The sequence below is a fragment of the Contarinia nasturtii genome, unplaced genomic scaffold (assembly GCF_009176525.2).
Source record: "Contarinia nasturtii isolate CC-2019 unplaced genomic scaffold, AAFC_CNas_1.1 Cnas_scaffold_695, whole genome shotgun sequence".
Lineage (NCBI taxonomy): Eukaryota > Metazoa > Arthropoda > Insecta > Diptera > Cecidomyiidae > Contarinia > Contarinia nasturtii.
This window is the reverse complement of record NW_022198046.1, coordinates 3760588-3786532: the sequence shown is the minus strand read 5'-3', so window position 1 is coordinate 3786532 and position 25945 is coordinate 3760588. Positions and strand designations below refer to the sequence as shown.

The window sequence follows — 25945 nt, the reverse complement described above, 5'->3', positions numbered from 1 at the left end:
TCATCCAAAGGAAACAACCAATTTTTGAGTCAATCGGAAACTGTAAACACTAATTCTCACAACAAATACTCTCGTATTTGGCTCGTTCGTTCGATTTCGTTCATTCAACTTGTGGTCATTCAAAAAGTTGGGTTAAGCACCGAATAAGATTGTAAATAAAAACAGAATATTTTCTGAATAATTAAATGAAATAAAAATCGAAATAACCTTTTACCCAGTTAATAACCAGTTAACTGTTTGGTTTGTAATGTTTGATATATCTTTGTTTCTTTTAATGAAGGGTGTGCAAATCAATGAAAGAAAGTGAATGTTGTAGATTATTCAAGATGTATGCCGGATGCCAATGACCACGCACATATGCGTGTTCACTGTAAGGATACGTTGAATGAATTTATATGAAATGACGCATCGTATACACGCATACTTTAACAACATTCACCGACGTATCCATGCTTGCGTACTGTTTTGTTTGTTTTGGTTATTTTGCATACATTCATTCTTCACTTTTATTCACATTCAATCGTACAGCTGATGTGCATACTTCGCTTGCGTTTTCGTATGAGTAAAAACTGTGCTATTACTCTACACTACGTTCGACTGCTCACTGCATACGCACAACATCAGACCTATGTATTGTCTGCGAAACGCTATAAGCCTTCGTCGCCGCCGACCGAATTGTGCTCAGTTATTCTGGAACGTTCGAGTTGTTAAGACATAAAAATTCGGTCTCCTGACAATTATTCATACGAAAAAAATAATTATAATTTTAAAACAAAACGCAAACAATTTGCTACGTGTTTCAAAAGAAAACATTGATCAAAAGTATACTTGGTTCGAAGATAATAATTCAACGAAATTGAATGTTCAGCTAGAAGCTCTTTGAAAGGCTATTGAATCGACACCATTATTACACTTCGTCTTCTTCTCCTTCTTCAGTTTATCTATCCGTAAAGCTATTTTTTGTCGTTTTCTGCTGTTGCTGTTGGCCCCGTCATCGCAATTTGAGCATATTATACACACTGCACAGCAATACACATATAGAGAGAAATAACGAAAAAAAGAAACAGTTTGCACGCAGCATACGAAATTACACAGTGGAAAATTCCTATGATAAATTCGTGCAGTTCACGAGCGAACGAGAAAATTTCAGTCCACGATTGAGATTTCATTGCGTGAAAAAGATGAGTTCAAAGAATCTATCCAAAGTCCAACTGAAATTCAGTGAATTGTCGCTCAAAAACAATGTACGTGTAAATTATTGATTGATTTCTAATTGCAAATGAATTTTTAATACATCAATTGTGTAATGTAATCGTGTATTTGCGAAACATTATCGAAAACTGGTGGAAAAAATGCAGAAAAAAAACAAAACAAGAACAAATTAACTAGATTTATTTTTGTGTAAAATGATGCGAAAATAAAATTATTTAATTTTTTCTTTGTGCACAAATGTCACAGTGAATCCTATCAAAGAATAAACTAGTTCTCATCATTTTTTTTTTGTCATCGTATTCATATCCAAATCGAAACTAATCAGTTCTCTTTATTTCTTCTCTTTTTTCTAATTTGTTTCAATTCCATTTTTGAACTCCTTCCAACAAAAACAAACTCTTGTAAAATAATCGAATGGTCTTGTACAGTCGGCGACGAATGGTAATCAGCAAAATTCAACTTGGATGCAATACAAACATTCACCCGAAATACACGATCTTATGAGATTCCGTACTGCTGTAATGCAAAAATATGTACAAACCCACGATGCCCACTTTCGAGACATGGCCAATGCATTGACACCACAAATCGAAGATAAAATCCGTGAATTGAATCGGTCACACAATACATTGAATTAATTTGTCGACGATGAGGATGAAGATGATGCGCCACATAATTTGCGCTATAGTATTTGCTCAAAATTAATGCATCCATTTTTTTCAGCGCTGCTCAAAAATCAGTACCAGTTTCGAGTGAAGAAAAAATTTAAACAATAGTTCAGTGCAAAATGCTGATGCAAATCAAACACAAAAAAAGAATGAAAAACAAAACAGTGTGATTGTTCGTGTAAGTGTTTTTGTTTTGGTGATTCGTTTGGGGGACGTGCAACAACAATATCGTTCTGTAAATTGGAATGCAGAAGTGTACTTATTATTCAGAAGAACATACACCATTATTGGATTAACGTGAATGCTTCATGTCAAGCGGAATTTATCAATAAACGAATCGTATCAAAAAAAAAAAAGTTCAGCACAGGTGCCAATCTACCTTAATTCCATGAGCTGTGATAATGTCATCATTCAAACGTTCATCAACTCTGCAGCTAAACATTACGAAAATATTACATTTCAGAACAATTACGACGACATCAAACCAAATATAAACATATTCAAAAAAGTTTCCAAACAAAGGTGTCTTGTTCTAGTTTTTTCCTCGCAAACTGTGTTTGTGTCAGTGATTTTTCGTGTTCAAATTTAAAACATAAAATAAAGTCACATTTTCCCCCTTCAAGTGCGACATGAACAGATAAATATTTTATTGTATAAAGAACGAAACAATGACAGTTTTATGCGTGACAAAACCATAAATAACAATTCGACAAGTGTATGTGTGCAAGTGTATTCCATATAAGTTATTATCGATCAGCAAAAGTAAAGCTTTGATGTAACAACGGTAATAACCATTGAACATACTTGTACTTAACTTGTTCGGACGCTCTGAAATGGAAACACTAACGAAAATTAAGCTCAGCTCTTAGATTTTAGAAACACTAAATATAGTTTTTACTAGGTGGTGGTTTGTTTTTAATTGACCTTATTTACTCGCCGAATTCAATATCCAAACATATGTTATGCAATTCTTATCAATATTTTGATAACCCAAATCCCATATTTGGTCACATTGGAAAATTCTTTTATTATTTCTGAGAAACAAAATTTAGACTGTATGAAATAATAAAATTTCACCTGATTGTAACAAGAAATTATACAAATATTAGATATTTAAAGAAAAAACCCATTGAACTGACAGAAATAAATTCGAATTTCGTGATTATATCATTCACATCCAAATTATATTCGATAGAAAAGTATTAACAATATAAAAGTAAAGAAAAGAAAACTTTAGCTTATACTTAATTTGTAAACGACCACATATACAAAATTCGTTAATTATAAGTCGAATCCGTTGTTGTGTCAAAATTAATAAGGCCACGTCATATATCGCATATACATTTTTTTTCGCAAATTATAAAATGGTAATTCCACTATTCAAAACGATCCATAACATTTTTAAATTCAATAGAAAATTTTGTAACAAATGGCAAATGCCCAGAGTCAAATTCATCGACGATTTTACAAAATTCAGATCGATTCATTCCATCATCTTAATACAGTCAAAGGCCATTAAAGTCATCGACTGCGAAATTGACGACGATTTTATTATTATTTTTATAGAATTAGAAACATACTTAATTTGTTATCATCAAAATTTATTTCAATCAATAAATCATTTCAGTCTCGAATGTTTACAAGCAAGCGATTTGATTCTTTATTTAATTTTTCTTGTAAATTTCAACTTTATCGAAATATATAACATTTCTTATTTAAATAAATTGAAATCTGTGTTTTTATTTTGGACATCAAAACGTCCTTTCACCCAGGCTAGAGTTTTTTTTGTCCTTATTTAAATGGTTTGAAATTCAGGCATCGACAATGAATATTGCGAGAATTCTTTCTTCTTTTGTGAGCAGTAGAATATTGTATGAACAATTGTACAGCCCGATTACTTCATTTCCTGTTTAAATATTCTTTCAAGTAGGTGAATCAACGTTAACTGCGTATTGTTGTTCACCCATTCCATTAATTTCGTTATCATTTAACTCGATTATATTGAATTTACAGTTTGACAACTTCATTTTGCAGAAACGATAAACATCGCTGCCCTTGACCTCGACAACAAAAAGAAACTGAACCAGCAAATTTTTTCGTCTATTTATGAAATCAAGTTGTTTTTCCTCTTAAAAATAAGCCACACATCATCCTGCCGCTCGCTTTAAGTAAACATTTAAATCACAAAACCATCAGCACCCCATTTTTCTAGCCAAATATCCGTTGGCGGTCGGATAACAGGAATCTTGCCTTTCTCGTCAACCGTAGAAAATATAAAAATAGTAAAGAATTCTATTAATAGCATTGTATTTATGGCACTTACGTTGTTTGGTAACAAATTGTGAAAGGAGGGAAAATATGATGAGTAATAGATTGTGCATTACTCCATTGAGTTTTACAGACAATTGGGTTGTTTAAGAAGTTTATGGTTCCACTTTCATTTTTGATCTCAGTTTTGTGTAGATTTCGGCAAAAAATTCCATTCATTGTGAAATTCAAGGTGTACTTATCATGATTTTTCGTGAAGAATATCGATCTTATCAGTATGAAATGTTTCATACAGTCAATTCCGATAACAAGTCGGCAAGCCACGTGTGTATAAGCCGCCACGTAATTCCATATGAATTATTCATATATGATTTATAAAAGTATGCAAAATACACAATAGAACAGAATCGCAGTCAGAAATAAAAGCTGTCTCGCACATTTCAAGGTCGGCAGTGAAATCTTCTAATGGTTAAAAATAAATCGCGAATAATGATTAAGTTGAGAATCACACATCGAAGTCATGATCATTGTATGCGAAAGTGTACGCGTATTTCAGTGACACGATTTCCAAAGGTATTTCCGATTATTTTCAGTATAATACTCGACATTTCTAGTAAATCTTTGTTTCGATTGTGTTTTGTCCGAAATTGTTTCTATTATCATTGATTTTTGTACTCTTTTATTTGATGTCTCTGTAATCTTCAGACTAAAGATAGGAGAGAACTCTCATTTTAGCAAAATGTACATATTTTAGGTACGTAAATCTTTTATGACTTTTTGACACCAAATACAATGAGAATCTCGTTTATGTGTTTGCTAATCAGTTATTATATTTAGATAGCATTTGTGAATTTTTCCATTGATACACATAGAAATTACGTACATAGAAACCATTAAAATAGGTGTGTTTGCTTGGTAGCCGTTTACTAACACACACTTTCAATGCCCGAAATAACACAATTTTTAATTAACAACTGTATTTTAATGTTTTTGTTCCCATTCCGAACTTAAAACAATAAAAGATGATAAATTAAAGTTGCTCTAGACGTGCGTGGAAAATTTCTCTCTTTTTACTTTTCCGCACACACCTAGAGTGTAAGGTGAAGTAGTGGAATCGGTCGAAAAATTAACACCCATCAAAAATGTGTTTTCTGGGTGTTTTTGGGGCCAGGGAACACGAATCTAGCGTTTTTTCGATGTCACAAATTTTCACATGATTACGATATCATACAGGCATCGAAAAGTCTATCAAAAATTATTGGTATCGCAAAACTTATATCAGATTCAGTTTACTCATGAATTCATATTTACGGTAAAAGATACGTAATAAATGCATGTTGTGGATCACAGTGCAGAAAAGTTCATCTTACGGATGTAAGACATTTTATTTTTATATTAAAAAATATCAGTACGTATTGTGCTGTATTATGTGCTTTTATCGTGAAATACTTGCTCACAGTATACATATTTGTTTATTGAACCTTTCAATCTCATCGTTCCGTACTAACATTACACACATATGGTCGTCGAAATGATGGTTTTTTATCATTTTAACTGCATGAAATTATCAATATTAAATTCAAATAATGAGTAACCGTAATTATGGTAGCAACACACCGCCGATAACTGGTCTATATTTTATCTGCCGTTGATTGAATTATCGTTAAAAGTTATTCGTATAAAAAGTGTAATTAGACCGCTTTATATTGATAATTCTCACCATATACTTATTTGATTGTATTTAAATTTCACTCTGATATTTTGAGTGGACCCGAAAATATCAGAAATGCAAAAAACAACCTTTTAGCTCTTTATTGTTTGTGCGAGCAAAGTAAAAAACAACTGATATCTTATTTCAGCTTCCTATCTGTGCGTGGAAAGGGAAACGATTATATATAAGGACAGAAAAGATGTTGACTATTTTGAAGATACGCAAATATTCTTGTTTACCAAACATTTGCAAAATTTAAATGGATATCTGTTGTTTTCACATCGCCAATGTGAATTAAGCAAGTCCATGACTTTGGTCGTTTGAATTTTTTTAGACTTGATCGAGTGTATTATCGTGATTTTAAAGGCTAGAATATTTGTGACCTCAAGAAATTTGTCAGAATCAAACTGCAACTCATATATTTTTTTATATTGCTCTTTTAGTTTAACAAATTTCTTGAGTTCACGAATATTCTAACCGATTCAATTGAATTAACCTTTTTCTTAAAGTTTTAAATTTCATCTCCATCTCTTCTTGATTAATTCTCTAAGTTCGAATAATTACAAGATTCGCAAGGATAACGATCTTTTCTTTTTCGATTTGTAAGATGTTTCGTTTATAATATAAAATTGTTCTCATTTCCGGTTCTATTATAATTTTGTCGTCGTGGCACATTTTTATCAATCAGAATACCAGCGCAGAGGAAGGAATTAATTTTTGATTGTCTTTTCAGTCAAGCAGTAAAACGAAAAAGGATCAACAACAGGTCATGACCTACAACTTGAAGCTAAATGATAAACATTCCTGACCGTCGCAAGAATTTTTCTATCAATTTTATTAATCATATGAAATGTATTATGCAACTCAAGTCATGGCTATTGATGGAAATGAAAGTAAAATATATTTAAAACCAACATCTACCAAAAATAACTCATTTGAATTCAGAAAATATGTAAAAAATGCGTCGAAATTCCTTTTAACGTTTCAAAAGAATACCAATTCATCGGATTATAACTGCGTAGAATTTTTATCCATTTATTTCAACTGCGTTGCAGCCACAATATTAAAATGAACGTGTATATTCAAAGGGAGCATTGCCTTTGATGCATGTAATTGGTCTTTTTAAATGTTTGGCCATCCATTAATCGATATACTCAATGATGCGTTTGGTAACAACAAAAAATGTTTACATTTTTCTTCACTTTGATGATATGATGCTTCAATGCACCCTTATTAATAAAATCCTCGTAAATCACATCAATGTGAAATTGCTTGAAAATGAGAAATTTATTATTGGTAGGTAGGTATGGTGTACATTTCACAAATTAAATAATGCAGGTAAGATATGCGGATTTAACGACAAAGCTCATCAAAACATATGTTTTGCATGTGGCTGAATTTTGAGCGCTGCCATGATGTTATTCAAACAACCTTCAACGATAAATACATAATCCACAAACATTGCACAAGTTTGTATGAGAACATTGTTCTAAATATCGGTTAATTGAGTTTCCACATCAGTGGCTCTAACACGAGCCAACTAAAATTACCATGTTTGATAAGTGGATGATAACGAAATATGAAGCATTAATATGCAATCACTTTATTCTAATGACAGTTAATGAGGAACCGAATTAATTGCATGGTTGACGCCAAATGACTTTTTTACATATTCAAATATAACATCATCATTCAAGAAATTAGTATGAATAATAAACTGGACTACAACATGCAAAAGACAATTAAGATTTTGATTTTTACAGTGGCATGCATGCACAAATAACATGATCAATAATGCTATTTCATTCGCGTTGATTTTGATATGACATTTCGCTACGAAGCTCAAACCATTTTTATCGATTTTTACAACTGTTTCTTTTTCGTCTGCGGCTATCATTATATGGTACATTCGTTTTTTCATTCATTCGTTCTACGCGGTTCTACCACTTGGGGTTTCGTTCACACTTCGACGTTATCTTTGAACTTGACATTGTAACGAGTAAAAAACAATCTATAATAAACTTTTTGTTGTTTTACAGAAATAAACTTTATACAAAGTCATATCAGTGTTGAACTCATAAAATATGAATGAAGAGAACACATTCTTTGTACTCATGTATGTATATTTTAATGATGGATTTTGTGGGTAAGAAAAAAAAATAAAATGAAAAAACCAGTTTTACATGTAAGTAATGTTGCGCCATGCTGGATCCCTTAATTCCATAATCACTTAATTTGTAACTTGAACTTTTTCTGTTGCATGACTTTTTTACCATGTGCTCTTTTTAACTTACCGTGACTTTGGAATTCATTCAAATATAAATCCAGAACAATTAAAGGTTGAGCAAATAGAATGTACATCTCATACGTTCAGTGAATATTGAAGGATTACCAAGAGGATTAAAGTAAGACAAATTGACTTAGTGATGAAATTTCGGTCATTTTGTTTTAAAACAATATTTTATTCCAAATAATAAGGCTATTTTTTTTAGGATAAGAACAATACCATAATACATATGCTTAATCGGTGTACAAAATATCGAATATACTCTACTCAATCTATTCAATCATCTTTATTGTCATCATATGTAATTGCTATTATTGGAATTTATCACAAAAACAATACAATTTCAATTTGTAATCGTCGATACAATAGCTTTGTTTTCCATATAAATTGGTTCGACTAACTGTTCCGGTCAATTCGAAATTGTTGTTTTCATGAATGCGAGCGGTTGCTTCGAATTCACCAAGTCCGGGCCTAGTTTGTAATCGAACCGTTACATCGACAAAATTATTTGTAACATTTCGAAAGTTTTCATTTGAAGTGCCTAAATTTGCATTAAAAACGGAATTTAATCGTAAAAGTCGACATTGTGGATATGGCTTAATCAATGCATTTATTTCACTAACAATTAATCGAGCGACTTCGCTGACCCGAGGATCCGTTGCTGGCAAATCAAATCTTTCGTGACACGTACACCAATGTGCTGATATGGCTGCATCGTAACACGATCTTGACGATGGAATTGGTAAAAATGCACTAATGCCACGCGGCAATGGGTCTGCTTCTTTTAAGTCTTTGGCTCGTTCTCTTATTGCATTTGATTCGAGTGTTTTTAAATCGGCTAAATCCCGTAAAGTTTCGTACAAATCAAAATGTGTAATCAAACGACGACGATTTCTTACTAAATTTCGCATTGCTTCGGGATATCGTTCGGCGAATCGTTTGGGCGGAATGAAAAATAAAAATGGCTGTCTCTCTTCTACCATACCTTGATATGTGCTTCTGAAACCACCCCATCGCAAGCCATGATCGCTCATTAAAATTAAAAATAAATTGTCCAAAGCGCCGGATATTTGCATTTCACTCAGAAATTCGGCCAAGTCACTATCAATGATGACCGGCATATTGAGGTAATCATGCGTGTAGCTGGCTGACCAAAAGAATGAAAAGTGTAGACGGTCTGTCATTGATGTGATAAATTTTTGTACATATTCAAAAAAAACATCAAACGTTCGCCGCTTTCCCATGCACAAAAATGTATTCGACTGTTTTTGCTTAGCCGTGTGATGCTCCATTTCTATTAAAATTGGACGCATGCTGTAATCGGTTGGTTGATCCTTAAATCCACGTCTCAAATATTGGAATAAACCAAGCGCTGCATTATCTTCAACAAATGCTGTTGTAAAATTCTTCTCTTTGAATGTTTTCCAAATGAAATTGCAGCGATCGTATGTATCATTTTCCGTTGGAATACATGCGGTGATAAGTTCGTTCTCATCAAGACCCGTCAACGTTGGCACCAAATTTGGGTATGTATTATCGGCAACTTTATTAAATCCAAACATTTCGATTGCCTTCAAATTATTCAGCAGCACATCGGCCGTTTCATTCATACGACGATGAAAATTTAAACGTGATACACTATCGATACCAATTACCATAACATTTATCGGTTCATTGCTTTTATTTTTCTCACTATCATTGTTATTGTCATCGTTTGCCATTCGAGTTTTATGATTCAGCGATTCGGTTGTTGTTTTTTTGTTTTTCGTGAAAAAATGATAGTCTTCATAAATTGCCTTTTTTCGTCCCAGCACTCGACAAATAACCCGAATAAATTCTTCCGGCACACGAACAACGTCACCAAATTTAAATCGAACCTTTTGACTGGGTTTTGGGTACTCGTTTTCAAAATCATTTTTCCGTCGAAATGGCTGGTATTCACACTGCAATTCATCGATATAATCGATGTCATACGTGCTTTCGATTTCAGTCACATTTAAATCGATCCATAGGTAATTGTTGTTTGATCTAACTAACGGCTTGCCACCGCATTGAATGGGTCGAATGTCTAATAAATATTTCTTTACATTATCGTCAAAAACTTTGAAACTAGGCATACGACATCCTTCTGTGTTTATAAAATATGATTTATACAAAACTTTATCCTCTTCATTCATATCTTCCACAAACTTCCAATCCCATTTTCGATTCTCTTCGAACCCATTACCAAATGTCAGCGGAAACTTGAGTGGTAATAATCGCAACGATGAAAAATCAATGATGTACAACAGCACAGCGAAGCCAAAAATTAAAAGTACCAAACATTTTAAAATTGTACGCTTGCTTCTGGTGGCAACAAACAACGAGCATATTGATGTCTGGTGAAACATTTCTGGAAAAAGTCAAGTGAAAAGTATAATTTGGTATTAGTAATGAATATTGATTGGAAATCGAAAAAAAAAACACACAACAGTTAACAGTTGTTTGTTCCTTTTTAATATTATATCGAATGAAGACGCGATATTCTTTCGATATGCTAGGATTTTTTTGCCGGAAGAAAATCTTTCGATTTGATACGGATTTTTTAGCTAAATCCCTTGTGAAAAAAAATGACTGAATGACTATAAATTAAGTCAATTTTAATCACTTTTATTCGGTTAAAATTACCAATAGATGATTGAAATCGAATATAGTCGGTTATGTTTCAGAGTTAACTAAAAGTGATTATAGTCAATTTCATATACTTACAGTTAACCGTAGTTAACTATGATCACAATCGACATTTCTCAACTCAAGTTACATGAAGACGCATATAGTCACTTATAGTTAACTTTAGCTGGATGAAATATCAGCCAATTTTGTCCCAAATTAGTCAATTTTTAGTCGACTATGAAATCGAAATATTTCCACAAGGGATTGTCCCCCAACGTAATCAATTTTTTTTTTCGAATGTAATCAAAAACCTCTTCTACTAGAAGTTTTGTTGAGAGAACCCTTTTTAAACAAGACCTTTTATGGACAGGAACCTCCTACGGAATTTTGCCATCTGACTGAAAAAGTTCTCCATGAATAGTCAATGCAAAAATTGTAAAATAACTGCAATTTTTCAAGAAATGCAACTGAATTTAACTTGCAACAGTCCCAAATCTTGTTGTAATATTTATAAACGGAAACATATTTCAGTGTGCCTTCTATTTTTTTAGAAAAAAAAAAAAAACAATTTATGACGGTCTAACAAACAGTTTTGTTGACATTTAAAAAAAAAACGCTGTAAATTCCACATTTTATCGATATTTTGTATGGAACATAAACTTCATGATTTATTGGGTGTAAAAAACTTTCACGCTATGAACTATTTTTGCACACCAAAAATAGACGAACAATAGCTCATTTCGAATAGTAACCTGATATTCCGTTTTGTATTAAACGCAAAAATACGCAAAATCATTTGAGTGCAGAAACATCATAATTACATTGAATAAAGAAATTTAGCTATAAATGTTCAACACATTTATTTAATGGGTTTAAAATACCTGGAACACTTAATCGGTTCGGAATGTTCTATTGATTGAAATGAATTCCGTGCACTATGAAAATCGCACCATTCTTTTCGAATTATTCATTGATTTAAATCGATTTTGGCAAATAATATATTCTTACTATTGAATTCAACCACATATTTTAGGAAACTATGATTGTTTTTGTCGTTGCTGAACACATTTTAATTGATTAAATAAGCAAAAATGTTTTTTGGTCACAAATGTCTATTATTAAGCTCATCACCAAGAAATTTGAGTTAAATTGATTGTATACTTTGTTTAATGCACAGAATTCTATGTTTTTAAAGATATGTTGTACAATTGCAACTGATGAAAATATCTGAATTAAATCGTATGATGCTGACTATTTTTTTTTTCTTCTCCTCTTATTATTATCAAGAGGATGAAGCATGATGCTGGCGATGCGGATGTGTTTGTTATTGTATGCAGTGTAACCCGATGCAGAGACTGTGTAGGTGTGAGTTTAGAGATTGCGCACTTGTTTCCATAGAAACGTACTCGATCCGCTGTCTACATTGTCATTCTCCAGAATTTCTCAATACTGAGATGCCAGAAAATATGTGCTAATAAATATTAGGCTTAGACCTAATTGCAACACTTGCGTGGTGCACGCTCAAGTCGAACGGATTATGTTGAAACTCTATAATTAAATTTAATCAGAGAGAAAATATGATCGAAGCTAAGTTGTCTGTTAGTTCATTTAGGTTTAATTGCAATGAAAGCCATAAGCATTCTACAAATAAAGAAAAAACAAAATACTTCGCACACTTCATTTATATTTTTTTAAGTTTCATTTTTTTCTCGCTTAAATTTATACTTTATTTACATCAATACCGATACAATCCATCGGTTGGAATCAAACAAAACTGATTCATTTTTTATTGTTGAGGTGGAAATTCAACGTTTTAATTGATTAATATGTTCTAAAGTCGGTCGATTACAAAGATGTGCTCCTACATTACAAAATATAATTTAAAAAACATTGTATAGCGACCAGCTACTGGCAAGTTTATGATCCATTGAGTCCGTTGTATACTCGATTGTTTGGACTTTGATTCAATAATTTCTGTAAGTTTTCTTTCTCTTCTTCGGTAAATTCTTGTTTTGGGAATTCAACGTCGAAAGTGATGTACAAAACGCCTTTTTGATTGTTGTTTTCGTAATTTGGCATGCCTTCGTTCTTCTTACGAATACGAGCACCAGGCCATGTGACCTTTTCCCGCATGATCACCACTTTGTGACCATCCAAATGTGGAATCTCTACTGTGAAGCCAGTTAGTGCATCCTGAAAAAATTCAGTTGTCCGATTTAATTTCAATATTCATATTTAAATTATTTGAAAAGTGTCAATTACTTATACACTTATATACATACTTGTAAGCTTATTGTAATATTTGTGTAGAGATCATCGCCCCGTCGTTCAAAGACTGGATGTGGCATGGTGCGAATTTTGAGTTTCAAATCACCGGGATCACCATCGAGATGAGGTTCACCCTCGGCAAAGAATGTCGTTTCTTGTCCATCAACCATACCAACTTCAACTTCAACTTCCAATAAACGCTCTTCGTCAACCATTTTTACATTGGGACATTCATCGCAAACCTAAACGAATCGAAACATTTTCATGTTAACACTCAATTCAATTGTTTTTCTCTCTCCGCGGTTACACAATCAACTTACAGTTTGTTGCATCATTTGGAAACGTCCAGGTCCCAAATTTCGTGCAACCATTTCTTGGCGACAATTGCACTTTCTAGTGCCGGAAGCGGGTTTCATCACTGGTTTATTTCTCGTTATCTAATTTTGTGAAAATGAAAAAAATCAAATGAATAAATGCCACGTTTGTTCGTATTCATTAAAAAAAAATTACTCATTCGAGCATACAAACCTCAATGAAATTTCCCGAATATAATTCTTCAAGCGTAACAAAGAGATCCATTGTGATGGTACCACCTTTTGGTGTGTCGCGTGGTCCACGGTCTTCGCCACCAAATGAAAAGCCAAAATCGCCGAAGAAACTGGCAAACGGATCAGAATTGTCCATTGCTCCTTCACGTTCTACACATTTTACACCACATTTATCGTATGCCTTTCGTTTATCTTCATCTGATAGCACTTCGTACGCCCTATTAACTCTTTGAAATCGCTCGGTGGCTCCCGGGTCGTCTCGATTTGTGTCTGGATGTTCTTTGAGGGCTTTTTTTCGATATGCTTTTTTTATTTCATACGATGATGCTGATCGTTCTATGCCCAATATATCGTAGTAATCATCTTCTGCTTCACAGCTCGATTGTGAAATCACAAGTAATAAACTAACTAATAAACTAGAGTAAAATTTCATTTTGGTTTCTAATTCACTTTTTATCGCCTGCTGTCTATAACTTTTTTTTTCTGTGAAAATGCAAAAGTTTTCACACAATCACCAATGGAAATTTATTTGTTGAATTAAAATTAGTAACTGTTTTAGTTAAACCATTGAAATTGAGGAATTTTTTCACTTTAAATTTTCATTGCGTTTCGATTGATTGATGTGGTACTTTGCGACAAAATATTAAAACGTTGACTATGTCTCCTATTTATCAAGTGTGTGTATTTGTTCTGAGTGTTGCCGACCTGTCAACATTACACATCACATAGATGACTAAAGCGCAAGCTCATTAGTTAGAAGAGTGCAGATATTATAAACGATGTGGTGGTTCGTGCTGATTGGCTACTCACTATCTGTCAGTGTCAGCAATGCTCACGAAGTCGAAGGGGAATAGAGGTCGTTTAATGACATTCAATTCATGTTTACAACCGAAAATTCAAATATTATCACTTAACAATTCAATGAAAGTATATTTTCGAGAAGAATTCGTAATTTCTTTTTATTCTATTGAACTTTTTTGAAAATGAAAATCATTAATGTTCATCATTCATTTGATATAGTTTGTAAAAATGTGCCCAGCAACGATTGAATCAAACAAGTTTGACATTTCAAACAACCGAAAATTGACAGCATACATTCAGCCTGGATTCATTCACAGCACGCATAGAGCATGCATATTGAAATTGATTTTGACAGTATACATTCAGGCGTCGAGCAAATCGAATTGCGTGAGATTTTTTTCCACAAAAAAAAAGTTTTCTATTTGTCTATTTCAAGAAGTGTGATCAACCAACACCATTTTTACTACATTTAAGATATAAATATTATGATTTATGAATGTGGACGAAATCTATTAATCTTGAGGTAAGATTTAGTAAAAAAATTTCATGTAAAAAAAGTGTATGAATCGAAATTAAAAATTCAACTGTGAATGACCTGGGCATTTTTGTGCTGCAATCAATGCGATTTACAATATTTTATGTACGAAAATTTCGATGTAAAAAAAGGATTAATTGGTTGGATGGCACAAAGTGCTATGTTATCAGTTGGATACAAATTGATTGGAATGCATGTTTTGCCGGATGTGCGCTCAACACAAAAATATCGATCGAAGGGGTCGTAACATTTTGAACGGAAACGCTGAGCATGTAAAATCGATAGTCAGACTATTAACTTGTGTAGGCCGATGGAAACGGAATATAGAGCAATAGTGCAATGCATCGCAACGTGTATCAGAACAACAATATGCAACAAAATGTGCTGAAGTCGGTGTTTCCTTTACGAATTTATTCATTTGTCATAGATTTTTGTTTTGTTATTTATACCACTGTGCATTGTTAAAAAAAACGCTATAATTTGTCTCTATTGCGGCAAACTTTTTAAGTAATTAAAAGCACCACTCATAAATTAATGATTTTTCAACGATTTCAGGTGATACTCATTTGTTTTCTGTCACTTATACCATGGCCAGCGCCGAGCGTATTCAAAATATCATGTTCACGCGATAGTTCGCGTGTCGTACGAAAAATCGTGCAAACTAGATGGCTTCCAATTCTTGAAAAATACCAGGTATTTGATTAAATTAATTTTGTCATTTTGCATCGGAACATCCTTTCTAATGAAATTGAATAATATGTTAATGTTATTGCTTAGGTAAAATTGCCATTGGAATGTCCGTTCCATCCGTTGCGCGAGATATTTGCACCGCAACAGGCCGCCAAAACACAAAACCGTCGTAACCAATGGAGTTGCAATTTTTGCGGAAAGAGTTTTTTCGAAGAGAAATACTTGGACATGCATTTTGATGCTCGACACAATACAATTATCAATTCGGCCGAAGATGCAGTTTGTTTGGCCAACTATTGCGATATAATGCGATGCAAGGTGTTGTTGTCAAAAGACAGTACACTCTCATTTGGCGAATCAACGATATCAACGGACATTGAGATATGGAGTGAAGCAACCGCGTATCGCACTGCAATGAGTGCATCTGGACCAAGATCATTAGCCAAATTACCACATAGACATTTTTTACCCTCTCTACTACAACTAAATTCCGATGAACCAGATCATGATGACTCTAATGCTGATAATGCATCAAATGGGTGTTTGAAAAATTGTGATAATATGGCATGCGAACAAGAAAACACAAATGATGATGCTACACCAAATGGTACTTCCATTCGCGCACACTTTGTTTGTCACATGAAATCATTTGAATAATTGTTTATTTGTTTTGCAGAGCAACACGATAAAAATCACAATCACGATGAGAACGATAAGTCAGCAGAAAATGATTGTAACGCGACTAATTCGGGCGACGAAACATTGGTTGATTCATCTCTACCTCCAGTTGATAAAAAGAAACAACGAATTACCGAATTTCAGCGAATGAAAGCCAATTGCAAACCAGATGAATTAGAAGAGTTGCAATTAAAATGTCAGAGTCTGGTGCGAGACTGCATTGGAGGACTGCTTATACAACTGTCTAATGATGATTTCAAAGCAATGGAAGGTAACCAAATATTGTGCTTTTGTGACTAGAGTCATAGATTTGAATGAAAATACTCGTATTTTGTAGATGAGTTGAATCGAGCCGTTTGTTGGTATTTAACATGTGATCGATATTTCGAAGACGGCCCAATCGAACAACGAGCTTTCCCATGGGGATTAGTATTCATATTAGTTCTACTTCTATCGTTTGGTGTTTGTTTTTGTTATTACATAATTTGGATATTATTCGAGTAAGTGTTGACCAGCTTCAAATCCAATCCGTTTAGTTTTTGCATAGCCACTTTTTGTGCCCACTAAGTTATCATCTTTAATTTTTGTAGATTTTCAAATGCAAATATAATTATCCTGTTTTAAAATTCACACTGCGTTCACACTATCAAAATCATAAACAAACAAAAAATGACTATAAGCAATTGGTGACGAAGCGAAAAAATACAAAAATGAGTCAAAAATTGAATAGAATTCGATTGGTTTATGCAATTAGATTGGATTGTAAACTTGAAATTATATTATGCAATAAAATGGCATTAATTGTTGTTTGTCTATCTTTTTTTTATGTTTTCGAAATGAATTCTGTGATGACCGTCAAAAAAAATATGATATCGTTGCACTCTGTATCCGTTACACACAATACTTTGCACCCACGTTGAACCAAACACATGAATTTTTAGCTCTGATGATCACATGAGTCCTCCGCCAACAATGCCAACCAGCAATTATATGCAAAGTATGCAAAGTGGTGGTCAGACACATATGAGTCCGACACATCATCATATACATAATCAGCAAGCATACCACCAGCATCAATCGCACTACCCTAGCGGCACCATAACACCGTTATTACATACAACAACGCATCCACAATCTCACCTAAGCGGCCATAATCCATCGGCATCAATGTCCAATATTCCCGTTTCTGTATCCGTTAATCCGATGCCATCGTCACGATCGACCACACCAGCCAGTGGCTATCCAGATGAATTTTATACGGCACACGATTTCAATGATCTCAGCCAAAGCGAACATTACATTTATGTAACCTACCCAGCCGACTTGAAGCGAAAGTTGCTTGAAAGGTGAGGATATTTAAAAATCTTCTCATCATTAATCCGATCTTTTTATCTTTTATCTTTTATCTGTGTTTTTTCAAGGTATGGTCGCGAAATTTACTTGATGCTCTTGAAAAAAGACATTCACGATTAACATTTTTCAAATCACTTGTTCTATCTGTGTTTTCTATCTCTTTTACACTCTCTCATTTTATCATTTCGCGATTTAATTCGAACATGTCCATTTCCATGTTTTGAAAAAATTCTAGAACTTATTAGGCATGTTTCTTCATTGCAAAACTTTACGTGATTCTTTCGTCCATTCATTCGATTTTCCTCTTCCCAAATTTATATATTTCACACCATTTCCATTCGGTTCCTTAGGTTTAGTACCACCCAATTTTAGTACATATCACAACTTTTTAGATGTAGTTTTTATTCGTTTTTGTAATTGCTACATTTTTCAAAATTTTACCATTCAAATTTAATTTTTTTAATTGTTACATTTCGAATTTATTTTTCTATATTTTAGCTGCTACAATCGAACAACACGTCTGTGAATAATAAAAATGAGAATAAAATTAAATTATATAACGTACTATTTTCACCCACGAATATATCCACGACCTAGGAAAGTCTAGAAAAATTATACCAGTTTTATGGCAGAATCTTTCTTCATTTTTATTTTCATTCGCTTATCAAATGCTGCAACATTTTGCATTTTGTATTTATTTTAGCTACGTAGGTATCATGTAGTTTACTACTGTACACCGTACACTATATAGCTCAATTTCTGTTCAGAAAGAAAAAATTTGGACACAAAACTGGGAACCAAATTATTTTAGTCTATACTAGGGTGAAACATTTTTGGCCCAATTTGGTGGCCACTTGGGAAAACATGTCTTATAGTCCCCAGATTCAAGATATGAAGGAATTTTCACCTTTATTTTTAGTCGAAATTTCATCAAACTTGATGATATTACTTATCTTGGTCAGAAAATAAGATTCACAAGTTTTCATGGTGATTGGGTCACTGCAATTTTTCATGATTTTCCAGTAAAATGTACCTCCTTTCCTTTCAAGTCGCTGTCTTATATGGAACCGCACGTTGAAAATTCCTTCATATCTTGAATCTGGGGACTATATGACATGTTTTCTCAAGTGGCCATCAAGATATGGCTCGAAATTCAAAAAAATGTTCCACCCTAGTCTATACTCGCTCAAAGTATAGGTTTTAGTTCATAGAACAATGCTCATTTCATATCCAATTATAAATATGCTCATATTATATATTTAGTTGATTAAACACCAAAAATGTGGTCTTTCTTTCAAAATTTTGAATTAAACTAGTCATGAATGTAAATTTAGCTGAAAAACATACATATATGAATGATTTTAACTAGTTTTAGATGAAATAAATAAGTGGAATTTTTAATATGTTTTACAGTCCGTAATACAAACACAACACATACAATACAGAATGAAAATCGTTCGAATTTTCCACATAAACAGAAGGAGAACCAGGAGAGAATATGAATATTTGTACGCTTCACAGCTTTGGCTTTTAATTGCCATTTTTTGCAATGCTCAAAACAATATAGTAATTCTTGCAATTTGGCATATGGCCAGTCGTCAATTTCATTGACTTACATTTGCTCTAACATTTTTTAAATGAATATTCGAGTTTTTTTAATGGCTAAAACTATAAAAGCAGATGCCATGAGTTTGTACAATAACTATAAAGACCTGAATATGATACTATTGGCGCATATGAATGGAAAAATCAAATGTCAACAACCGAACTCAAAATATACTCATTCATTTTTCTTCGTAGCTTGACAGCCAGAAAATGTAACAAAATATTCGATGTTGCGAAACATGATGACTGCCAGAATTTTCATAACTAGTCATTTAGCTTGTCTGATTTTGTTCACATTTGAGACATTTTTTGAGCATTTCCGCAATATTGAAATTTCAATGCACTCTGCAGTTTGACATAGATGCATAACTTGAGTTTTTGAGTAGGAATTGCAGAAAAAACAACAAAGTGAAAAAAAAACTCGAAAAGCTTACTAGTCATTGCTTGAAACGTACATAAATTATACGAGATTTTTAAATAAACAATTAAGTTTTTTTCATTCTCTCAAGAGTCGATTAGAAGGTTTTTTTTTGTTTTAGACACTTTATGCGGAATGTTAGAATTTTATAAAAGAAAAATACAATAAATTTATATGCAAATTTCAGGAATCGCACTTAGCAAATGTGTAGACTATGTTTTAGAATTAAACAAAAAGTGAATTGTGAAGTAATCATGACTTGTTGTACCTTTATGCTAAGCCTCTCAATAGCGATAAATCACCTGTGACATTGTACCGGAGAGTTTTTTTTCGAATTACATTATTAGAATTCAAATTCATTCATTTGATTTTCAACTAAAAACCAAAAACTTTCATGAAATATAAAATCTATAACTATTTAAACGGAATTTTAATAGAGCACTTATAACTCAAATCCATAAGACCACTAAAAATGTTAGACATTTTGCACAAATACGAAAACGAACATGTATTCGAATCAGATCTTTTACCATAAAAACTCTAACCTCTTGACGAACGATACCAAAAACCGATGTCTATTAGTTGATTTACTGTAACATTTAGCGAATCGTTAGAGATCTCAATTGTACCAAAATCAACTATACAGATGCTTTGCTTCAGACCATTTACGAAAAAGAAATATTGACTAAATCGTAATTAGAACCTATTGACAAATCGATCCTCATTCATTCTACTTAAAAAAAAAAGACAAGTATTTTGTTTTAATAGGAAAAGTACAAAAAAACAATTATACATTCTTCAACTCGTGTTAGAACATTGCTTAATGAACACTCACTCAGAAAAAAACATGACAAAATCGAAACAATCATTAAATTTTATTGAGATTGAAAAAGTAAACACATGCGTTATCTTTATTTAGATTTTAGATAATTTTTTTTTACCTTTATTCATGCTGGCCTGAGATGGATATTCATCGATTCAACTATATCAGAAACCTTATCACATTGGAGTGTAAGTACGCGTACTTTTTTATATGGAAAATAATATGGGTAGGTATTTCTTGATTTCACTTGTGTTTTTTTTTAAATGAAAAAAGTTTCTGATGGCGAGTTGAGAAAAAAATGATGAAAATTTACCAAAAGTAAGGGACATGTGTTTTTAGTAAAGTCATTTTTTTACATTTATTTAGACAGCTAATTTAAAGCGGTAAATTCTTTGGATTTACTAGGGGTTTTTGGAAAAAAAGTGAAGACCTTTTTTGGTGGCCAATTTGACATACGAAAAGCTTTATTATTCAGACATTACTCAGCCATAAGCGCTGAATAACATACTCTCTTCTCGATATATTCAATAGATTTATGAATGAACTAAAAATGGAAAAATTCCAACAGTTTTGCAATAAATACAAACCTACGATCCATCGATGAAATATCCCATGAATTTCAATAAAATAATATCGCATAAATTATGGACTTTCAACTTGAATTTTATTTGAATTTATAATTTATGATTCATAATTACAGTATATAATTGGGAAATGATATAAATTAGCCAATAATAATATATCGAAGAATTCACGTAAAAAGCGAACAAAAGGATGTGATAATACTTTTATTAAAAAAACCTCACCGTTTCTATATATCTAGATTCCAAATAATCAAAAATTAATTTTACAAAATTAATTCATGAAAATCATGGAATTTCATCAAATTCAATTGAGATTCTCTCAATGAATTTTCCGTGTGGTAATGGGATTTTGCGTGGATTCGAATCCACGTAAACGTTTTTCATTGAGACCCCATTGCCACAGTGATGATTCTATTTATATAGAGTCTACATACTACAGTTAGTAAAAAATAAATAAATAAATATTGAGTTGTAAGAGGATTGAATTTATCCCCAAAAAAGAGTCTGATATTGCGTAAAATCAAAATTCAAAGCAACGAACATTTTATCATTTTCAAATATAATTGATAACGAAAGGTTTGATTGAAAATCCCAACGAAAGAAAAGTATTAATTTCAGACCTTACAATGTTTAAAGCAATTTTTCTCAATTTTATCATAGTTAGAAAATGGTTTTTCAATATTGATTTGACAAAAAATGCTAATTATGGATTATTTATTCGTTTTAAATGCTATTTAAGTCTTCACTTGTTCAATGGTAATGGTAACTGTATTTTAATGATTGCAGCAGATTTGATTAATTTTGACACTGGTTATTTTGTTTTGATTTTTTTGTTCAATTTGCTGTTGTCGTTACATTTGTTTTTAAATAAATGAACATTCTAGAGTAATGGTAACTTATAATTAATTTTAATTTTCTGTGAGAAAACTCTACTTGAACTCGTTCATTCACGGAGACTTTAACTTTCGTTTTAAACCTAATTAGATACGGTGATAGATACAGGCATATTCTATGAGTATTGTTGAACATATTTTAATAGATCTGGTCGAAGTGATTTCACCATGTGTGATGAAATAATGTGAATATCATCATCCTCGTGTGAGATGAGTCGAGTGTAAATGGGGAATCTAATGTTCATGTTGTTATACGCTGATTTCTGGAAATGATATTTACATAATGGTACATTTGCCCTTTTCAGCCCATGGATTGTTCTTTTTATCGGGTGCATGAATTAGAGGATCGTTCTTTTCGTTTTCTTCAACGTACTCCCGCATTCTGTAAAAAAAGATTCAAAATAATTAAGGGTTTATTTCATTTTAAAAAAACAATTTACACAAAATAATAATTATTCAAACCAAAATCATGATTTTACTTCGCTGAAATTCACAAAAAAATGCAAAAAAAATTACATTGAGCTCAATAGCGGCGAAAATGAATTTTGTTGCTTCATGATTTAAAAATACGATATGATTTCATTTTTATTTTTAAAAAAAACTTTTTTTTCATCATTAAAGGGTATCCCCCCTGTTAACGTGATAATAATCATGTATTGAAATTTTTTTTTTTTTTTTTTTTTTCAAATTATTTTGAAAACGAAATTCGGTTTGCATCGATTTAATTAAAATGATTACGGCTCAAATCAAATTTGCACAGTACTTGACGCCTTCATACACCTTCACATTCATGGTGTAAATAAATGACATAAAATCGATATTGACAGACATCGCTTGTACAACATTGATTATTCTACAGAGATATATAATCCGCTTTCAAAAAGCACATCATACTACACTTGCTTAACCTAAATAGAAATTAGCCAGTTGAAATTATGGTGAAACAAGAATGCCAAAATGTTTATGCTTTTACTTTTTGTTCTTACCATTTTAATGAAACAAACTTAATATCTACTTCATGCCACATGAATATTATACATTTCCACATATACTTATGTGTGTATCAAGGAGTTTTATGAGGTAAACTTATTCACAATAATAACACACCCTAGAATGGCGCTCGCTTTACCATATCATAATATATTAATTTATTTATTTTTACTGTTTATTCAACTTTTTTTCTTTTACAAAAAAATGTCACATCAAAATTCATTTTTCAACTCAACTCCTTTCCACTTGATATAATCAATTTTCCACTAAGTGCACTCATATTTTTTTAGAGCATTGCTCTGATTTCTTTGTTACAATTTTCCGCGCTATGAACCCGTATTTATGAAAAATGTTTGATTTAATAAAAAAAATGAAAAAAGAAAATCCGAAAAAAAAGTAAATAAAGTTGTAAAAATGTTATACTTACGCTGCAATGCTTTTTGATAGAGGCCAACGCTCCATTGAAGCTTGATACTTCATGTTCTCAATTTGCTTTTTCAAAGCGTCCCGGTCCATGTTTGCAAGAATACTGGAGTCCATAATACTGGAGTTCAACAATATTAGATGAAAAATTGGAAATTTTCATTGGTATGAGTGTGTAAACACCTTGTGAACCATATTAGCACATGTTTTGGGGTTTCTAGGATATTCTTATCAGATGTGAACTCTTAATGGAGACGCCATCGAAAAGTTTTCGCAATATAATTCGCATTATTAATAATTTTATCATGAACAAAAGCGAGAGAACGCAGTTCAATTTATGCGAGAGAGATTTTTGCTTTTAAAGGCATTGAATTCAACATTTATTGATGCTGTATAATTCGCATCTAAACAAATTCAATTTCAATATGCAACGTCAGAATTCAAACAGTAAAAATCGAATCAGTACCACTAAAAAAAGACAATGAGACCGGGACACTGCGCAAACTCAAAACATGAAAATCCCTTTAGAATTGGAATGTTTCTTCACTCAATACAACAAGTTATCAGAGAAATATACCGAAAAATGGAATTTCACTATTGTATCGACTATGGCATATAAATTATTTCCAGGAATTTTTGAATATTAGTTATATTCCACTAGTCATCGCTGAGTGGAGCATTTTTATTCAAATGTATCGTTCTCAAAAATCGTTATATATATTTTATTTTGAAATTCATTGATTCAACTATTTGTAAATAGATGCATGGGAATAAATACATCTATATTATAAATACACCTAAATTTGGTCGTATTAAATGATATTAGGCGCACATAGGCTAATCTAATTAGTTGATTGATTTTTATGTTTGAATTGATTTATAATGGCTTCATTGCAAGAGCAAAGAAGTTCGTACTTTTTTTAGTTTTGAATTTATTCATTTCAATTTTGAAAAATTTAATTAATTAATTAATTTTTAAACAACAGTGATCGTTTTCTCAATTTTCTTTACACTTTTCATTCAAAAATTCGATGTAAGACACAGTCATATTGCGAATATGGTTCCATTTTATAAAAAAAATCATCACTAATTAATTGTGCCAAAAAATATTCAAAATTTGCAAATGTCTCGGGCAATAATTTTATGAATTTTAATGTGAATTACCTGATTATTTGTTTCTGTAATGCGATAAAAAAAAGTATTTCTATGTTCACTGGAAAACGTAAGACGTCGCGGTAAGTTGATTAGTGACTAAAGTCATTTTGGTTATACATATGAAGAAGAAACCTTTATTTTCAGTTCGTGCAGTATATCATATACTTTGTCGACCAATACAAATGCAAATTAAAACTTAAACTTATATTCAAAACATATGAGTATTTGTGAGTTACAATTACAAAAGTAAAAAAAAAATCACTTATTATAAAAGAAATGCATGCAAAAGAAATGAATAAGAGTGTTTTCAAGTTGAGTGGTGAAAGCTATCATATACAAAATCTATGAAATCAATGTTGAAATACTGAATAATTGGACAAAATGTAAATAACTTAAAATTATTGGCGATAATCTACGATAATTTGTTCAATGAAATTTACAATATAATTTTCGAAGTTAGAGCAGAACGTTTATCAATTTTTTTTCACGACAAAGTTGATGGATGATTTAGGTAAAGCCATTGGATCGAAATATTCTTGATACACTTCGTACAAATTGCGATGATGGTCTTCGATAAAACTTTTCGGTGCCACATATTCATCGTCATCATCTTCTATGATTTCCAATTTATATTGTAACATTTCCGAAGATCTTAAATAATCTTCTAGATTTGGTTCGACATCAATTGTAGAATTTTCTTTCTTTACTTTCGATCTTTGTTTCTCTTGCTGTGTTTTGATTAAAGTATCATTTACATTCAATGGAGGCAATCGATCGTAAGCAATTTTTGAAGATACGAAGTTCAACTTCTTTAATGCCTGTAAACGAATTCAAAATAATTGTTTTTATTATGATTTCCACGGAAAAGTTGCCATTTTCAAACAACACATTTATCAACAACGATGACACTTACTTTTTGTGTTACAATTGCCTTGGAACGTGGTGTTAAATCATGCGATTGACTATTTATATCCAAATTTTGTAAAGAAATCAGTTGACTTCCTAATCTTGCAGCGGTGTTTATTTCGGGTGTAAAATACTTATCTTTTGGTTCTAGCGGCAAACTTTTACTTCCATTGTTGAATTGATTGTGACTAATAACGTACGGTGCTTTCTTTGATGGTTCGATATTTGTGAATGACGCATTTCTTCGTAAAATACCCTTTGTATTGAACATTATTTTCGCATTGAAAAACAATTTTAAATAAATAAATGTGTTGTGTACAATTAGTAAGCGCTTGAGTCGTTGAAAGATGCTTGTTTGTTTAAATATTATGAACTGTCAAACCAAAATGGCTGAATACTTGAAACCGCTGGATTACATGTATGCTGAATGAATTGAAATACTGGCAACTTTTATTAAAGGTTTTTTACTCATGTTTA

At 32.0% G+C, this 25945-nt stretch overlaps 5 protein-coding genes and 1 long non-coding RNA gene across 8 annotated transcripts; 2 read left to right on the top strand and 4 right to left on the bottom strand.

The window, feature by feature from the left end:
- Nucleotides 1-702: 702 nt before the first annotated feature.
- On the top strand, nucleotides 703-3531 carry LOC116341243. Its single transcript, XR_004201140.1, has 2 exons — nucleotides 703-1244; nucleotides 1641-3531. It is a non-coding gene; the product is annotated as an uncharacterized LOC116341243 (long non-coding RNA).
- Nucleotides 3532-8279: 4748 nt separating this feature from the next.
- Nucleotides 8280-11976, bottom strand: LOC116340686. 3 transcript variants are annotated; one of them, XM_031767302.1, is made up of 2 exons: nucleotides 11680-11976; nucleotides 8280-10538 (listed from the first exon to the last, which is right to left on the bottom strand). In XM_031767302.1, the coding sequence occupies exon 2, from the start codon at nucleotides 10534-10536 to the stop codon at nucleotides 8458-8460; it is 2079 nt and encodes a 692-aa protein (XP_031623162.1). In that variant the 5' UTR covers nucleotides 10537-10538; nucleotides 11680-11976; the 3' UTR covers nucleotides 8280-8457. The 3 variants fall into 3 exon arrangements, with proteins under 3 accessions (XP_031623162.1, XP_031623163.1, XP_031623161.1); XM_031767303.1 differs by having other exon boundaries at nucleotides 11807-11857; XM_031767301.1 differs by lacking the exon at nucleotides 11680-11976 and adding an exon at nucleotides 11156-11257.
- A 486-nt stretch (nucleotides 11977-12462) lies between these two features.
- On the bottom strand, nucleotides 12463-14047 carry LOC116340688 (dnaJ homolog shv). Its single transcript, XM_031767305.1, has 4 exons — nucleotides 13595-14047; nucleotides 13387-13503; nucleotides 13081-13308; nucleotides 12463-12991 (listed from the first exon to the last, which is right to left on the bottom strand). Exons 1-4 carry the CDS (start codon nucleotides 14045-14047, stop codon nucleotides 12716-12718), a joined length of 1074 nt encoding a protein of 357 aa, XP_031623165.1. The 3' UTR covers nucleotides 12463-12715.
- A 762-nt stretch (nucleotides 14048-14809) lies between these two features.
- Nucleotides 14810-18952, top strand: LOC116340687. The gene is made up of 7 exons (XM_031767304.1): nucleotides 14810-14938; nucleotides 15506-15643; nucleotides 15728-16247; nucleotides 16317-16589; nucleotides 16656-16818; nucleotides 17260-17664; nucleotides 18170-18952. Exons 1-7 carry the CDS (start codon nucleotides 14912-14914, stop codon nucleotides 18195-18197), a joined length of 1554 nt encoding a protein of 517 aa, XP_031623164.1. The 5' UTR covers nucleotides 14810-14911; the 3' UTR covers nucleotides 18198-18952.
- Nucleotides 18953-21159: 2207 nt separating this feature from the next.
- LOC116340953 (guanine nucleotide-binding protein subunit gamma-e) lies at nucleotides 21160-24675 on the bottom strand. Its single transcript, XM_031767728.1, has 3 exons — nucleotides 24572-24675; nucleotides 23412-23528; nucleotides 21160-22376 (listed from the first exon to the last, which is right to left on the bottom strand). The coding sequence occupies exons 2-3, from the start codon at nucleotides 23522-23524 to the stop codon at nucleotides 22271-22273; spliced, it is 219 nt and encodes a 72-aa protein (XP_031623588.1). The 5' UTR covers nucleotides 23525-23528; nucleotides 24572-24675; the 3' UTR covers nucleotides 21160-22270.
- A 170-nt stretch (nucleotides 24676-24845) lies between these two features.
- On the bottom strand, nucleotides 24846-25901 carry LOC116341225. The gene is made up of 2 exons (XM_031768164.1): nucleotides 25476-25901; nucleotides 24846-25380 (listed from the first exon to the last, which is right to left on the bottom strand). The coding sequence occupies exons 1-2, from the start codon at nucleotides 25737-25739 to the stop codon at nucleotides 25036-25038; spliced, it is 609 nt and encodes a 202-aa protein (XP_031624024.1). The 5' UTR covers nucleotides 25740-25901; the 3' UTR covers nucleotides 24846-25035.
- Between the last annotated feature and the right edge of the window lie 44 nt (nucleotides 25902-25945).

Coding starts and splice junctions, on each gene's coding strand:
- LOC116340686 (XM_031767301.1), bottom strand. CDS start 11,213: ATGGAGAACTTTTTCAGTCAGATGGCAAAATTCCGTAGGAGGTTCCTG. Junction 10,539..11,155: donor GAGGTTCCTGTCCATAAAAG/GTCTTGTTTAAA, acceptor GACTTTTTCCAG/AAATGTTTCACCAGACATCA.
- LOC116340688 (XM_031767305.1), bottom strand. CDS start 14,047: ATGAAATTTTACTCTAGTTTATTAGTTAGTTTATTACTTGTGATTTCA. Junction 13,504..13,594: donor ATTCGGGAAATTTCATTGAG/GTTTGTATGCTC, acceptor TCACAAAATTAG/ATAACGAGAAATAAACCAGT. Junction 12,992..13,080: donor ATATTACAATAAGCTTACAA/GTATGTATATAA, acceptor GAATTTTTTCAG/GATGCACTAACTGGCTTCAC.
- LOC116340687 (XM_031767304.1), top strand. CDS start 14,912: ATGTGGACGAAATCTATTAATCTTGAG. Junction 16,248..16,316: donor TGATGATGCTACACCAAATG/GTACTTCCATTC, acceptor TTTGTTTTGCAG/AGCAACACGATAAAAATCAC. Junction 16,819..17,259: donor ATAATTTGGATATTATTCGA/GTAAGTGTTGAC, acceptor ATGAATTTTTAG/CTCTGATGATCACATGAGTC.
- LOC116340953 (XM_031767728.1), bottom strand. CDS start 23,524: ATGGACTCCAGTATTCTTGCAAACATGGACCGGGACGCTTTGAAAAAG. Junction 22,377..23,411: donor CTATCAAAAAGCATTGCAGC/GTAAGTATAACA, acceptor CTTTTTTTACAG/AATGCGGGAGTACGTTGAAG.
- LOC116341225 (XM_031768164.1), bottom strand. CDS start 25,739: ATGTTCAATACAAAGGGTATTTTACGAAGAAATGCGTCATTCACAAAT. Junction 25,381..25,475: donor AGGCAATTGTAACACAAAAA/GTAAGTGTCATC, acceptor ATTCGTTTACAG/GCATTAAAGAAGTTGAACTT.